A 16,489-nucleotide genomic window follows, 5' to 3' on the forward strand; every position below is an offset into this window, starting at 1 on the left:
TGGACTCCAACTCCCAGAATTCCCCAGCCAGCCTGGCTGGGGAATTCTGGGAGTTGAAGTCCACCCGCCTTAAAGTGGCCAAGTTTGAGAAACGCTGCTCTACCCCATCTACAAGGAGGATTCCAGGAGCCCCTTTTCAGATTAAACCGTTTTATTAAAAGGCGACTCAACTTCCTTCTTCCGCACAATGGAGCGTGTGCTCCAAAGGTTTCAGCCCATCACGGACGGTCCCCCACACAACGGGTCTTTAACCTAGGACAACTGCTGACCGCTAAGGTGTGTCTGGCCATCTGTCTCACAGGTAACCTGCATCCGCTTAACCCACCTGCCCTCCCTTCCTCCCCCCGCCCCATGCCCAGTTTAGCCACTCCACACATCGGATGGAGCGAGCTGCAGATCCCAAAAGCTTCCGCCTTTTAACAACACTGGTTTGAAAAAAGGCTCCCGACTCCTCCCAGTTTTTGGCTGCCGTGGATTTGAGACGGCTCTCCTCCTACGCAATGTATGGAAGACGATGCGCCAAGGACCTCCTCTACGCTGCGGTCCATTTCCCAAGGCGCGGCCTTAAGGTCCTCCCCACCCCATCGTCAACCCCTCACCCGGAGCCGCTTCCCCAGCAGATCACAATCCCAGAATAAGCCACAGGCGGGCTTTGTTGTCTTTGCTGGGCCCTCCCAAGACCTCCTTGTTCCCTCAGCCCTCCAAATTGGGAGCTCCGGGACCCCCCGCAAACTTCTCCCTTCTTCCCCACTCCTGCCCTTTCCAGCCAGGTCAGCTCAGCTCACCCCCCCCAATCCATTTTTCCCAGCATGGCATCTCGGCCAAGCGTTCTCTCCCGAGGACCCCGTGCGTGCCTTGCCCAAATCCTTCCGGAAGTCGCCCTTTGTCCTTCCCCTTGGAATTCCTCGGCCCCGGGGAGCAATCGGGTATAGGCAGGATGCAGTTGTTTCCTCCTCCTTGGGAGGAAGGGAGGGGGGGGTGTACCAAAAAGTATGTTTAAAAAAACCTCACACATTGCCAACATTATAAACAGGCCAAGAAAGATGGCAGTTTGTGCTGAACAGGGATTTAGAAGGCGTCACTCGTCACAATATCACAACTACGACGTTTGCAAAGCTTAAAGTGGCTAAGATTGGACAGTGCCAACGGGGAGGGGAGACAAAGAGGAGGGGGTTCCTTTTACAGCCATCCGCATTCAGCTTTCTCTATTTCCTGCTTCCCCGTTCAAACCACCTCACCCCTTGGTCAGCCAGCCCATTCAGAAACAGAAAGAGCGGACAGAAACAACGTATAATCCCACTACAAGATCAGGACACAGCGGGCCTCCTTAATTTAGTTCTCAGGCTTGGTCAGGAAGGGTCTATCCTAGCCCCGGAATTAGGCCACAATTATGCCTCCCCTCCAGTTCTCCACAACCAACCTGCTGAAGGTTGACAGCGAGTTCAGCAAAATCGCTTTGTCCCTTCTCCAAGGAAATAACCTTGAGCCCCCTCCTTCGTTGCCCCTGAATGCATTCACACGCACACACGCAGGCAGGCAGGCAGGCAAGTCCTTACAAGTAGGCAGTGATTGCAAGAAGAGGTCCCAGAGGGCAGCGTCCTTCTACAACCTCGTCTCCTTCAGAGAAGAGGTCTGGAATGTAAGAATCAGAGCTCTGCTTTGTTGCTGTTGTTAAAAAAAAGAAGTGGCTTCTACACCGAATATTAATGGCAGTAAAACCAGCCGCCACGCCTTGTTCAGAGGTGGCGGCGAAGAAGGGGGGGGACCGCTGCAGGATTTCCAGACAGTGCCGTCCCTCAGATTGGAGGCATTAGAAGACGTGGCACGGGTTACTTTCAAGACACGGCGCCAACGCCAGGAATGTTGTGAACTGCCCAGAGATGCTTAGGTGAGACGGGCAGGGGTACAAATTGGATGGATGGATGGATGGATGGAAGTTACAGAAGATCTCAAAGGTTGAGGCCCAGGAAGAAAGGGTCAAATCTGAAACTGAGGATGAACAACACGGCCGAGCAGACCAAATTGGTGGCGATTGTGGACGGTGAGAACTTGCCCGGGACCGCCGAGAGTCCATGCCCCATCTAGCCGGCTCCTGACTGGGCATCCTCAGATTCCAGAGATGTGGGGAAAGAAGAGAGAGGACAAGGGGAAAAATACAGTCCAAGAAAGGGCACCGCTCACTGTTGCAACGGGGAATAGCAGAAGAAAAGGGGTCAGGAGCCCACCTAACTGGGGAGAGGGGAAATGAACGTGAGAATCGGGAGGCATTCTTGGTCCTTAAAGGTTCTAGTTAAAAATCAAGACGCTGAAAAACCACGGGGACCGGGCGAGTTCGAGGCTGACCGGAGGAGATTCTGTGACACATAGAAAGTCTACATAGAAATCTACAAACAGACAAAATATAATATAATATATATATATTTTATGTGTATATATATATATATATATGTATATATGTATATGTATAAATAACAAATCAGGCTATTTACAAGACATCCACACGCAACACGCACTCACACACACCGGGGAGGGGGGGTGGGCTGGGAAGGGGGGTGTATGGAGGGGAAGCCGGGCCTGGAAGACTTCGCCCCTCGCGCCTCTCCCGGCCGCTGCTCCTGGATGGGAAATGACTCGGTGAGTTCCACTAAGTGCTGAAGTAAACTGCAGAGGAGGAGACAAGAAAGGAAAAGGCTAATTAATCATCCCAGCGATTCAACAGCCCATTTGGCAGCTGGCTGTGCCGTGCCACATGGGACCGGGCTCAGCTATAGTTTGTTTCCGAAACCACAACTGGCCTCATGAAACTTGCTACACCAAGCCACGTTACAGATTAGGGCAGTGTTTCTCAACCATGGCAACTTTAAGATGCCTGGACTTCATCTCCCAGAATTCCCCAGCCAGCAGGGCTGGCTGGGGAATTCTGGGAGTTGAAGTCCACATGTCTTCAAGTGGCTGAGGTTGAGAAAAACTTCACCCCAAAGATTGCTCAGAAAATTGTCAGGATGGTTGCAATCTCTCTTTTTTTTAAAACCAGCCAAGCTATTTCTCCTCTGACTCTTGACCATCTCCATGCTCCCCATAGCCCGTCCCTAGGCAGGTGCTGTCCAGAAGCAACGAGGAGGGCCCCTGATCCCCAAGTAAATCCAGTCCCCCTTTCCCCTGCAACATATCAAGCATGGTTTCAGAAGCCCGGATTTTAAAAGGCGAATTCTTGTTGCAATCCCTGCAGCAGGCAACCTCTTGCTACCTTAAGAATTGGAAAACAGAAAGGGGGAGCGACACGAAGGGGCTGTGCAACAGCAGCATCAACTGACTCCCAGCAGGACTCCAGAGGGGACCCAACCGAAAGCAGCTCAGGCGCGTCCCCGTCCCTCTTCAGCGCTTCCCCCCCAGCCCACCCCGCTGTTTGAGGTGCAACTCACCAATGATAATGATCAAGATAATGGCGCATATCACCCCCAGAATTATCATCATCTGCAATGGGAAAGGAGGAAAGAGGACATTGAAAGCAAGCACTGAATAAGGTCTAGATCGGTGTTTCTCAAACTTGGCCACTTTAAGATGTGTGGACTTCAACTCCCAGAATTCCCCAGCCCGATGCCAGGAACATCACAGGCAAAGAAAGCTTTTTCAAAGAATGGTCTTGGAAGCCTGCGTCCTCCAGTGCAGTGTTTCTCAACCTTGGCAGCTTGAAGATGCGTGGACTTCAACTCCCAGAATTCCCCCGCCAACCAAGCTGGCTGGGGAATTCTGGGAGTTGAAGTCCACGCATCTTCAAGCTGCCAAGGTTGAGCAACACTGCTCCAGTGGCTCTGGGCTCCCAGTCCTTGTTAGCCCAGCCTCTAGGAGCAGGAATGCCGAAGCTGCATACGTCCAGAGGGCTAGCAGGACCCTGTGGCTGGGCCTGCTTGGAAGTGGGGCCCTCATCAGCTTAACCCTCTGGTAACTTCTCCCAAATCTGACGCCATGCAGCTTAGCACCAGTGTGCCTGATGGACCGCCTTGGCAACAACAGACCTGCAAACAGATCTAGTTGATCGCCAAGGTCATGGAGGGAGGTCCAGCATTCCTCCCAAGAGCCAGAGTGCCCTCCCCACGGCCTCTCCCCACTTTTGAGACAACTGGTTCCCGGGATCTCTTCACCCAAGCCTTCTTCATTTTTGCTCCTATGCCTTTTCTGCTGCCTTGAGAAGTTTTTTTCCAGGGGAATTTTCTATCTGATCAACAACTGTGACACGCTTCCGTATAGGAGTGATCCAAAAACATAACCCCCACCTCCCCAAGATGGAACCTGTCCAGGCTCAGAGGCCTTCTCCTTATAATGTTGATCACGCTTCCAAGGGAAAGCCCCAGAGGGTGTCTCAGTCAAGTCCAGGCTGACCATTTGGACAAAGGGAAGGAGGCAAAGGGGTTTCCCAGTGGGATGGGCAGGGGGACAGTCCTCCCCTCCATCTTACCTTTAGGTTCTTCCACCAGTATTTGCGCTTAAGCTTGGCGGCACTGGTTTCAAACTGGGATGCTCCGGCTTGAAGGGCATCCGCACGATCGTCCAGCTCTGAAAGCTTCTGATCCCTCTCCAGGACCTTGTCCACGTTCACTCGCATGATATCCACTACCTGGGGCATGGAGGGAAAGAGAAGCCAGGGAGAGGGTGAGATTTAGGGGAGGACATTCAGAACCACCAGCGAGGTCCAGAAGGTTGACTCACCGTGGCCACCTCCACCAAATCCAAGGATTCGGAGAAGGACTCAGTCTTGGGAGAAGCCAACCTCAGCTAACCTCACCTCCTCCCTGCTAAGCGAGGAATTTAGGCAAGTCCAAAGGGTTCAACTCACTAAAGAGGAAAGGCAGGCCTGAAGCAGGGGTGGGTGACCTGTAGCCCTCACAGAGATCCCCAGCGCCCATCTGCTCCCCCTAAACCCACCCCTGTCTCAGGGGATTGAACTCAATGTTGTTTTCCAACCAAGAGTTCATTGAAAACAGAGGAATGAACTTTCATTCCAAGGTCAACAAACGGAGAGGGAATCCAGCTGACACGGATGGCCTTCATTTCTCCTTCCTTCATTGGACGACAGTTTGAAGCCCAGGGCTGGCTGGCTGGCTGGCTGGCTGGCTGGCTGGCTGGCTGGCTGGCTTCATTCATTCATTCATTCATTCATTCATTCATTCAACTTATTTGGTGGTGGCTCCCAGGGACCGTCAAACTTAACCATGCTAGTAAATTGTAGTATTTTAATGAGACAAAAACAAGAAAAACGTTACCTACCGGATGGGAGAGTTATTATATTAATGCTGTTTAATTCTGAGGCCTTTTGCCTATAGCTGAAATTAAATCAGATTCTATTTTGGTCTTGATTGCATTTTATACCCTTGGAAGCATGACCTCCCCAGCCCCCCGGGACCACTGAGGGACGGGAGAGGGCCTCATCCTGGAAGATGCTGCAGCCTCCTTATGTAAACTGAAATTGCTTCTGGGCAGGGACCTGCAATATTCTACTCTCATCTTCTGGAATATATACACATTTATCATTAATTCCTCTGCTTTCCTACAGCCTGTTGGAAAGATAGATGGCAATAGCACAGACCAATCAATAAAAAAAGGAGGAGACATTGCAGAAAATTAATTGTGGGCACAGTTCAGAGGTTCCCTCCTATTTCTGTAGGGTGTGGCAACCAAGAGCTTATGGGATTTCAATGGAGGGGACACCCCCAGACAAAACCCAGGGTTTAGAATGCTTACCTTTTCTCTACCACCATTTGGGAGGAAAAATAATAATAAAATTTCAAATTCCTGGGAAGAGCCAGCCAGAGATCACCCTAACCCAGTGCAAACCCAGCTCAGTCAGCGAAGCTGCAATCAGGCCTGCAGAGGATCCAGTCCTCCTACCTAAGTCACCAACAACGTTACACGTGAGAAAAAAGAAGACCTGCAGCACAGGCCACCCGTATAAAAGGTCTCAAACTTAAACCACCAAATTACTCGGCTGGTGATGGCCAAGCATCTACCTAGGATGCTGGAGAGCTACTCCAGAACAGGCAAAGTTATGTGAAAGCAGTCCTGAAGTTGGGTTAGACCAAAGACCTGGCTACTCCAGGAGAATTTCCCAAGTGTTTTTGGAAACCCATAAGTAGGAGGGGGGTTGAGGGCACTCTGCAAACACATTCCTCAGCTTCTGCATCACCCCTTTCATCTCCCCCCACCCATCTACCTTTTGACTCTAAACTCCTTGGCACACAGATTCGTTTTTTTTTTAATTCATTGGTGAACAACCTCACACAGGACACAGCACAAAAAAGGGTGTGATGCAAATGAGCCACATTGCACACTAACACTGCCATGAGCCAATCCAAAAACCCAAGAGTGAAACGGGGGGAAAAAAAATTAAGGCAAATCCAACCTCCAAAATAAAGGGGGAGGGAGGAGATTGCCCTGATCTTTCAAAGGAACGGAATAAATGCCAAATACCCATTTGAGGATCTTCATAGGAAGATGCACCTTGCTGCCTTCCAGCTCTGCACCCCTCCCAAAGAGCAGGGGCAGATGCCCCCCACACACACACACAACGCTCTCTACCTCTGGAACAGTCTCTCTCAACCTCAGCAACTTTAAGATGTCGGGATTTCAACTCCCAGAATTCCCCACCCAGCAACACAGCCCTATTTCTCACCTCATCGACTTGAGCCTGCGTTTGCTGGAGCCTCCTGTTGCTGGAGAGGTTGGGTTGTGGGGCGGGAGGACCCCCCGCTTCTCCCCCGGCAGCAGCGGGTGGCGCAGAAGCAGGAGCCGACCTGAAAAGAGAGGAGGAGGGTCATTCTCCCCTGCACCACACAGCTTAAAAACAAGAAGGGCTTATCGTCATGCAAGACCCCCCCCCCTTGCTGAAGGGAAACTGGGCACAGGGCTAGGAAACCCACCTGAGCCTGACAAACCCACACTGGTTTCTCGGCACTGGGAACCTAGCCTGCCGGTGAGGTCTGAAAGGCCGAATTGGGGCCCATCCACCACAACCATTTGTAGGCTAATCCAATCTCAGAGAAAACTCACAGGCAGATGATACCTGTCCGAGCCTTGTTTTTCCCAGGGGAAAGTTCCCAGAATCCCCCAGCCAGCTGGCCACTGCTGAGAATTCTGGGAGGTGAAGTCCACCCATCTAGACGTTGCCAAGGTTGGGAAGCAGTAGAAAGTCTTTCTTCGACCCCGTCTTGTGAATGGGATCCGGCAGAGTTAGTTCAAATCCCTGATCAGACCCATAGCTTGGGGCACTCTCTTCTCCTGGCCATCCTAAGAGTCTCACAGGGTTCTTGGGAGGCTGAAACAGAAGCCTCCAGCATGTTCATCCCCTCTGGATGAAAAAGTTGGGTAATTATGGAGCCCAGAAGGCTGCTGCAGTCAGAGCAGCGTTTTTCAACCTTGGCAACTTTAAGACGGGTGGACTTCAACTCCCAGAATTCTGGAAGACGAGGGGAGCAACTGTTCTACAATTAGTTTAAAATACTTGGCCAGCTCTGCTGTCCCATAACTTCCAGCCTGCAGAGAAAGGACACCAACTGGAAATCACTGCCTAACAAACACGTTAAGCAAATCACGGGGTCCCCCATTGGTTTTGCTTGCCAGAAGCTGGCTGGGAAGGTCAAAAATGGCAACCACGTGACCACGCGACTGTCATAAATGCAAATCAGTTGCCAGGTGCCCAAATCGTAATCGCGTGACTGTTGTGATGGTCGTAAGTGTGAGAACTGGTCGTAAGTCGGTTTTTTAAGCACCGTCATAAGTCCAAACCATCACTAAAAGAATGGTTAAGTGAGGACTACCTGTAGATTGAGGATGATGCACCTTGTGTGCCTACATATCACCTTCCTGCAAATCTTTCCACCACTTTCTTTTCCCTTAGCCACCTTGCCTGAAAACAAGCATAGCACACCCAAAAAGCTGGCCTGTCCCTACATCCCACAATGCCATCTTGCTGGACCTCCGACCTGGTCCTTCTCTGTGGCTGTGCCTGCCCTGTGGAACAGCCTCCCTCCAGAAATCCAGATGGTCCCAACCCTGTTAGCCTCTGGTAAGGCTCTGAAGACCAGGCTGTTCCCCCAGGGATTGGGCCAGGCAGTTAGGCAAGCTCTGTTGGTGATGGGTTTTTGACTGGGGTTATTATTTAACTGGACTGTCCTGGCTTTATACTCTCATGTTTTTAACCTTTGTACCGTACTGTGCTCAGAGTCACTGCTGTGAGATGGGCAGCTCTATAAATCATATAAATAAATAAATAAATAAATGTCCCAGCCCCTTCCTTTCCCTTAGCTTTTTTCGTACCATTGCATCTAAATATAAGGAAGACTTCCTGATGGGAAGATCTGAGCAACAGTAGAATGGCCTAGAGAGGTTCCCCATTTCTGGAGGTTTTTAAGAAGAGGCTGGAAAGCCACCCCTTGAGGATGGCTTAATTAGTTTGCCTGCGCCTTGCAGTGGGTTGATCCCTTCCAACTGCACAGTTCTATGATCCCAGAATACCTCTGCCTCGTCCCAAAATAGGCATGTTTGAGCACCCAAAACTGGCTATTCCATGCACCAAACAGTCTGTGCAGCAACCTGTTGCTTATCTCTGTTCCCAAGAGATAAAATGCTTGGACCATATTCTGGGCAAGCTGCGGTCAAGAGAGGAAAATGCAGCATCTTGAATTCCACCATGGAAAATGGGAAGAATGCAGATGGAATAAAGTTCTTTGGGGCCAAGAAATGTCTAGTTCCCACTGCTGGTCATTCTTACGTACATACCTTTCTCATTAGCCAATTTTATTTACATACAACAGACATGTTATTAGCCACACGGTGAATTTACAATAAAACAGGTTTTCTGCATCAATAAGAACGCTAGCTCCCCCCGCCTCAAAGAGTCCCCCTTTGGGGGAGATGGGCGGGGACAGAAATTTGAAATATAAACAAACAAACAAACAAACAAGCCTTTTATGGTAGTGATTTTAAAGAAGCAACTTGGAATTTCTTCTCCATTTTGGAGAGGGGTTTCTTAAAATACTTAACAACAGCTCCCCTCTGAGAGTTTCAGCTGTGTAAAAGGGCGCTGGGCTGTTCAGATAGGAGGGGGGTATAAGGAGGAGTGTGTAATTAGAGGGATGGTGTTAAGAAGAAGGATTTTAGATTTAATCCCTGGAAAGGGATTAACAAACCAAAGATGTTAGTAGTAGTGGTAGTCCCCAAATTACCAAAAGCAGCCTTTGGAAATATCCGTTAGATCACAAGATGCACAGGAGAGTCGGGACAAGGGAATTTCAAAACCCCAGGAACCACCTTTCAGTCAGAAATCAATTCCTTTGCACACTTACATGCAACATCAATCAACTGAAGATGGATGGTCGCATCTCCAGGACTGGCACTGCTCACCCGCCCCGTGAAGGCCATGCTCCCCAAAATCTCCCATTTGCTGGCTGTGATGTGTTCCTGCAAGAGGTATCAGGGCCTTTGCTTTAAGAGGGCCAAAAGGGCTTGAAAAATAGAAGTGCAAAGAGTTTCAAGGAATCGCAGGGACCCAAAAAAGTCAGCTCTTTTTTCCGTTCACCTTTCCACAGAATGCTGTAAACATGGGATTCTACTAATTGAGGGAGAAAGTCATGCTAAAATCCTTTTGTCCGACTTGGTAATTCCCTACCTGCAGGGAATTAACTTTTTCCATGCAGAAATGTTCAAGTGTATGAAATCCAGCTTGTGGCTTCAGCCCAGGTAGAAATTTCTAAGGGGATGGGGGGGAGCCTATTAGCTTTCTGAATTCCTGAAACTGGGAAAACTCAGGAGTCTGGTAGTACTTTTACCAAATTTCAAGATGTATTAAAAGGCAGAGGCTTTTGTGAACTTCTGAATTTGTGGAGGGGAGATGGAGCTGAGAAGTTCCTATGCAAAGCAGGGGGAAAGTTTCTCAACCTTGGCAACTTTAAGACGCGTGGACTTCAACCCCCAGAATTCCCCAGCCAGCAGGGGAGTTCACACGTCCACCCGTCGTCTTAAAGTTGCCAAGGCTGAAAAACACTAAAACAGACAATATACAGCACATTACATTCAGACCAATCTGTTTTGCTCCCATTTCAAAAAAGACAGCAACGTTCTTTTACTTTTAGCACTAAAAAGGAATTCCATAAGTCCAAAGTCCCGCTTAGACGTATTATTTTAGGAAAGGCAAAAACTGGCAGGCATTAAGGAGACAAATTTTGGCAAAGAACTCAGAATTGGCTTCCAGGAGGCTAGTCTTCCGGTTTGCATTTCTAACTTCGGCCCCAATAGTAAGGCAGGACACGCAAAGAAAAGGAAGTAAGAACTAGAAATCCTCATGGCCATTTCTCAAAGAAAAGAAAGCAGGTTGCCCATAAAAACTTAGCAGGGCAAAAACTGCCTCCAGTTCAGAAAAAAACTCGTATTTCTGAAAGCACTCAAAAGGGGGGGGGGGGGGTGAGCTCTAGAAATACCCAATTCTTTCCAAACCTAAAAAAGAAACGGGAATAAATTTTGTCCAAACAGAACGATTTCAGATCTAATCCGGATTTGTCTGGACGCACCTACAGAAAAGGAAGAAACAGCATGGATCTGTCTATCCCAAAGGGAAGCTATTTGCATTCTCCCTCGCCCAGACAAAGCCGGACCCACATTTGGTTGAGCTTGCAGTAAACCTGATGAAATTAACAGGATGACTCAGGCATGACTTACGTGAGCGCTGTGGATTTCAATTATTCTATTCGAGGATGACTAAGGATGCTCCGAGCTGGTTGGCGCACGAGGTCACCACTGTGAGATCACTGCCAGCTTTTACCCTGAGACGCGCCATCACCCCACGGATCCCAACACTCCGACTGAACACTTCACGGGAGAAAGCGATGCTTGCCAGCCAGCCCAGAGAAATGCAGAGACCCTCCAGCCCACCATTTCAGGCTGGTTGCAGCCGTGAGCTGAACCTTTGCTCCCAAGCTTTCCTCTCTTCCCAAAACCGCACACTTCAAGTTACTAGTCCTCACCATCAAACCAGAGGACGAGGGTTTAGTTCCACATGCATGAAGCACCATCCTTCCATTCTCTGAACTGGGGGTCCTCACAATCCGTGGCATAAACCTCCCAGAAGTAGAGGGAGTTTTGAGAATCGCTATCAAACCCTTCTATATTTTCATATGGATAGGGAATTGCATTTAAGATTTAAGTTTCCAAGCAAGCCAGAAACCTCCCATTCACAGTCAAGAGCCCCAGGCAGGTGTTCACCACTTGTGGCTCTCCACTGTTTACAGCCACTCCTAATTTAATTGGGGATGTGATGGCTGAACATACTATATTTACCCGTTTCCTACGGCCAAGTAGAACAAGCATGGCTTCAGCCAACTTTGATGGGCGTACAGGAAAAAGGAAATTTCCAGTCACCCAACCCCAAAAAGATGTGGAAACAAGAAGAAGAAAAAAAAGGGGCGGGGGGCGGGGAGGGAAATAGAACAGGAAGAGGGAGGAAGCCAGAGCTCTCCTAGGATGAGTGCCTGAGTCCTCCAGGTGAGCAAGCCAGGCTTAGAAACAATTAATTCTTCTGGGGCAGTGTTTCTCGACCTCGGCAGCTTGAAGATGTGTGGACTTCAACAAGCTTAAGCCGAACTTAAGCTTTTCAAACTTAGGGTTAGGGTCAGGGGCCTCGTGAGTATGACACAGGCTTCAGAAAGGCCCACGAAGAATGCAACTCTTTGTTGAGAAAGGCAGCAAACAATTGAGAAAAGGAAAGAAGAGGAACCAGGCTGGGATCAACTCGCTTAGCTATCTGCTGAGAACAAGAGGCTTTGTTCGCCGGCCATCACTATCAGCCTGCCCCCCCCCCCGCCCCTCTTTTCTTTCTGTAGATCCAGCTGCCTGCCCAGATTCCACACCGCTTAAGGCAGATCCGCCCACGGCTGTGCCACGCAAGGAAGCCGCCGAATTGGAATGCCACCCTCCCCGTAGCCGGCAAAGGACAAATCACATCACTTCCCCCAGCTCGTTTGTTATCTTTTCCAGAAAGGAAGGAACAAGGAGGGGTGAAAAAGATGGTTTGGTAGATTTCTGCAGTTTGAATTGAAAACCCCTTCCAATCTCCCTTTCTTCCAGCCTGTTGGATCCCAGCTTCCGTCCTCCTCCGGCTAACGCAGCACCCCCAAGCAAGGGTTCTGCTGTTTTTGTTATTTAAAAGTCTCTCTCAAACCAGAGCCCTGCCATTCGAGGATGGAAAGGCGGCATCTATGCCTGCCTGCCTGCCTGCCTTCTTTAAGGGTGAAAATTCTGATCACAGCAGCAGGTGGTGAAGCCCTAGAGGGGCAGAAAAAGGGCCCAAGGATTGGAAAAACACTAAGGGGAGGAAGAGATTATTATGGAAAGCAATGGAATGCTTCCTCTGAGAAAAGGAAATAACGGCATTATTCAGTGGTGCTTCCTTTCTTTAACTCTAAAGAGTTATGAGGAAAGTGGCAAAAAGGGGGAACTGCAGGAAGATTGCCAGGAATGAGAATGTGTACATCCCCAAAATGTTCTGATGCGGTGATTCAGCACCTGCTCGGGGCATTTTGTGTTTATGCAGCCATTCCATTACCCCCCTTTCTTAGCAAAACGGTCCAAGTTTGCCACAAAAGCAGTGAAACGGTAGTGATTTAGGCACAAAATAAATAAGCATTAACAGGCACATGGGTTTTGTTTTTGGCTTTTTGGTGTATGCCAACATGGCCAAATTGCCAATGTGCGTGGCTGATTCTTTTCCAAATTTTCATTACTGGGTTAGAATAATTTAATAGCCTTTCCTGGGCCAGGGCCACAATATTCATTCCCCATGAGGCAGGCGGCCTTTTTCCACAAGACATGGGCGACCGCCATCAACACCTCCAAGAATTTTCCAGCTGCTAAGAAATTCAGGAGCATTCCAACTTAATTCTGCATCCCACCTAGACCCAAGCACGCCCTGGCCATTTTTCAATCATTCAGCCAGCAAAACATGGCTTCTCTGCATCGACCACCTCCTCATCGGCTCTCCCATTTCCCCCATCCTCTTCGGAAGCCATTCGCCAATTCGGGGCCCTCCAGATGTGGAAAGATTGTCATTCCCAGCAGCATCGCTTGAAAAACAGCCCCTTGTTCTCATACATAAAATAACCCCTCAATGCACCCACCCAAATTAGCTCTGCCTCCCCCTGCATTTTATGCAGGTCCAAAATATCCGTTTTTCTGCCCATATTCCACTTCCAAACCACCCCCCAGTAAACGCATCTTCATCCCCTTCTAAATTCTGTTTTTTGCATTGTTCCTGGAGCCCAGTGGGAGTTTCCCACCAACCAGCCAGGGTGACTGAGAACACAAAAAAGGGTAGCCATCCTCATACCCCCCACCCAAGACGCAGGGGAAAAAATCAGCACCAACCACAAAGGTTAAATAGAAATCAAAGCAGTGTCACTGCCTGAAAAGGGGGGGGGGATATTTTTAGCATCACCCATCTGCCTGCCTGCCTTTGCAAAATCTAAAAATACTCAAAAGGGTAGATGGGAGAAGGCTGCATCTGCCTTAAAAAGCCACCCCCCCCAAAAAAAACACCCCCTCGTCCCAAATCCTTTCATTTCAGACCTTCTGTTGATTTCTGAGAGGCAGGAAAAAACAAACATTATTGAAGACTCTCCCCCAATTTTCCATGCATCGGCACCTTTCACATTCGCAGGGGGAGAAAACGGAGCTTTTACAGCCCCCCCTTTATAACACGCCCACTTTCCACCTGTATGCAAAATAGGGCGGGGAAAGACTCTTCCAAAATGCTGTTTTTTCCCCTGCTTTTGATTCTCCCCACGCCTTTCTTTCTTGGGGCTTGGCAGGTGCCCATTGACCGCTCCCGGTATTTCCGTGGAGCAGAGCCAAAGACGGAAAAAATACGAAAAGGGGCGGCGGGGGGGGGGAGAAATAAATGCATGGATCGATATCCATGAGGGAGACTGTAAAGCTCAGAGGGAAACTAAAGATCTCAAGCGTTAATGTGCAAAGAAGAGGTTTTGCTTAAAAAAGGCAGCATCGCCCTTTCCTCCCCCCCCCTTTTAACCCCCCCCTCCACATTTGCGAAAGGGAAGGGCATGTAAGATGACCTCATTTATTCCTGGCGATGATAAATAAAAATGCAACGTTATCGGGAGGGTTTTTAGTTCAGCTCCCCCGTCTTCGAGATTCGGAGGGGGGCGCCTCGTAAGGCAGCCCTCCGTTTTGTTCATTCATTCGGGCGCCGCTGCTTATTCGCCGGCCGAGGGGCCGCGCGAGTTGGGGGGGCAGGAGGAGAGCGTTTAAAGGAAAGCCCCCCCCCGTGTGTCTTTCTTGGGGGGGTGGAAGGAGGCCGCCCAGCCTCCCCCCGGATCTGAAGCCCCCTCCCTCCGCCAGACCGCCCTAGCCTGCAGGGTGGGAGAAGGGAAGGGTGCACCTGCAGCAGAAGAGGCAGGGAGGTCTGTTTATTTGCTTGTTTGTTCATTCATTCTTCCTTTCTTTTTCTTGCTTGCTTGCTTTCCCTATCCCCTTCCCCACCAACGCCCTAGACCTGCCGATCGAAGGCGGGCGGTCCTGCGCCCCTTCTCCCCCCAGGCAAAACAAGGCGTGGGAGGGAGAGTCGGTCCCCACGCACGAACTCCAATGCAAGCCGGGGAGCCTTGCCCGCGATCGATCTCCTTGCAACGGCCCTTCCCCACGCAGAAAAACACACGCGACCCCCCCACCACCTCGGAATCCGAGGCGTGGGTGGCTAAGCCGCTGCGAGAAAGCCCTGCGTTCTTGCATGCACCTGCCTTTCTGCACGCCGGGGAGCATTGCACGCCGCTCCCCGCGTTGCATCCAGCGCTACTTACATCTCGGAGGACGCTGGCTGAGGCGGCCGGGCGGGCGGTCAGTGGCGGCGGCGGCGGCGGCGGCGGCGGCGAGGCTCGCGCTCCCCGAATGAGGCTGCTCGCTCGGCGGAGGCAGGAAAATGGCGGCCGAGCTGTCACATCCGGGCATTTCAGGGTGGGGAGGGGGCGGAGAGGAGGAGAAGGAGGAGGCGGCGGTCGCCATGTTGGTCGGGCTGCTTCTCGCCCCCATTGCCTCGCTGGAGCGCCCTGGGCGGGGCGAGGACAGGGAAGCCCCCCCAAGATGCAGCAAAACGAATCAAAACAACGCAGCCTCCCAAGGGAAACAGCTCTCCCAAGCCGCCCCCCCTCAAAAATTGCCCCTTGGCCCGCCTGAGAATGGGGCAGGTTGACCCCTTCTCCTCACAAAATTAACCATGAGGAAAAAAAAAAGCCTGGCTCGCAGAACACGGGAGGCAAAGATGGTTGCCCTGGCTTTGCACGATCCAGCTTCTCCGGGCTCGGGCTTCGCCGGCGGTGGGAACCGGCCAGCGGGGTTTAGTCAATAAGCCGGGCGTTGAAGCCAGGCAGCGCCAACTTGGCGCCCGTGGGCCTTCACCCCCCCATTCCCAGCCAGCTTTGGGGGGCGCAGTCCGGCTCCACGGAGGGCGCCGGGTTGCAAAAGGGAAGGGCGGCTCCTGAGCAAAGACCTGGGCTGTGTTTGCGCAACACACACAGCCGCAACAGAGGCAACCGGCCCAGTTTTAGCCTAGCAGGTTGGGCTACCCCAGCGGGTATGGATAGTTCCTGATTCTGGGTACCCTGCCCCCCCAGAAAACTGGGTTTACTGAATAAACCACTGTTACTTGGAAGCAAGCATCCAAGGTCTGCTCTGCAATCCAGAAACAGAGTTTCCAACTTTATCAGCTCTGAAAGACAATCAAAATATAGGATTGCGTAGCCAGCCTGTTCTAGTGTGTTAAGGCAGGGCTCAACCTTGGCAACTCTAAGCTGTGCGGACTTCAACTCCCAGAATTCCCCGGCCAGCAGCTGGCTGGGGAATTCTGGGAGTTGAAGTCCGCACAGCTTAGAGTTGCCAAGGTTGAGGAGCCCTGTGTTAAGGGGCTCAGCATTTTGGCCTGGTTGGGCTATGTTGCTTTAAACGGCTGCCAGTGCTCCCACACCGAACCATTTTAAAAACCGTGCGGCCAAGATGGAAAAAAAAATTGCTCTCAGCTGCTATGGGTAAAGATACATTATTTGCATAGCTGTGTAAAATGACAGCAATAGTGCATGTTTCTTATGACACTATATAGCATGACAGGCAGCTGTTTTTTTAAACTACACACAATGTAATTTAAAGAAAAGCAACTCAGCCCTATAAGGGCCTGAAGTACCCCTGTAATTTTAAAAAGTCGGATGGAGAAGTAACTCCAAATGCAACAAAGTAAAGGTAAAGGTTTCCCTTGACATTAAGTCCAGTCGTGTCCGACTCTAGGGGGCGGTGCTCATCTGTTTCAAAGCCGAAGAGCCGACGTTTGTCCGTAGATGCTTCCTCTGTGGTCATGTGGCCGGCATGACTACACGGAACGCCGTTACCTGCCCGCTGAAGCAGTACCTATTAATCGACTCACATTTGCATGTTTTTGAACTGC

General features: G+C 50.5%; 1 protein-coding gene across 1 annotated transcript; it reads right to left on the reverse strand.

Annotated features, from left to right (window-relative positions):
- Nucleotides 1-331: 331 nt before the first annotated feature.
- VAMP2 (vesicle associated membrane protein 2) lies at nucleotides 332-14,975 on the reverse strand. The gene is made up of 5 exons (XM_063301643.1): nucleotides 14,859-14,975; nucleotides 6,668-6,788; nucleotides 4,457-4,615; nucleotides 3,423-3,474; nucleotides 332-2,661 (listed from the first exon to the last, which is right to left on the reverse strand). Coding segments are annotated over exons 1-5 (351 nt in total). The 5' UTR covers nucleotides 14,861-14,975; the 3' UTR covers nucleotides 332-2,644.
- Nucleotides 14,976-16,489: the final 1,514 nt, after the last annotated feature.

The sequence above is a fragment of the Candoia aspera genome, chromosome 4 (assembly GCF_035149785.1).
Source record: "Candoia aspera isolate rCanAsp1 chromosome 4, rCanAsp1.hap2, whole genome shotgun sequence".
Taxonomy (NCBI): domain Eukaryota; kingdom Metazoa; phylum Chordata; class Lepidosauria; order Squamata; family Boidae; genus Candoia; species Candoia aspera.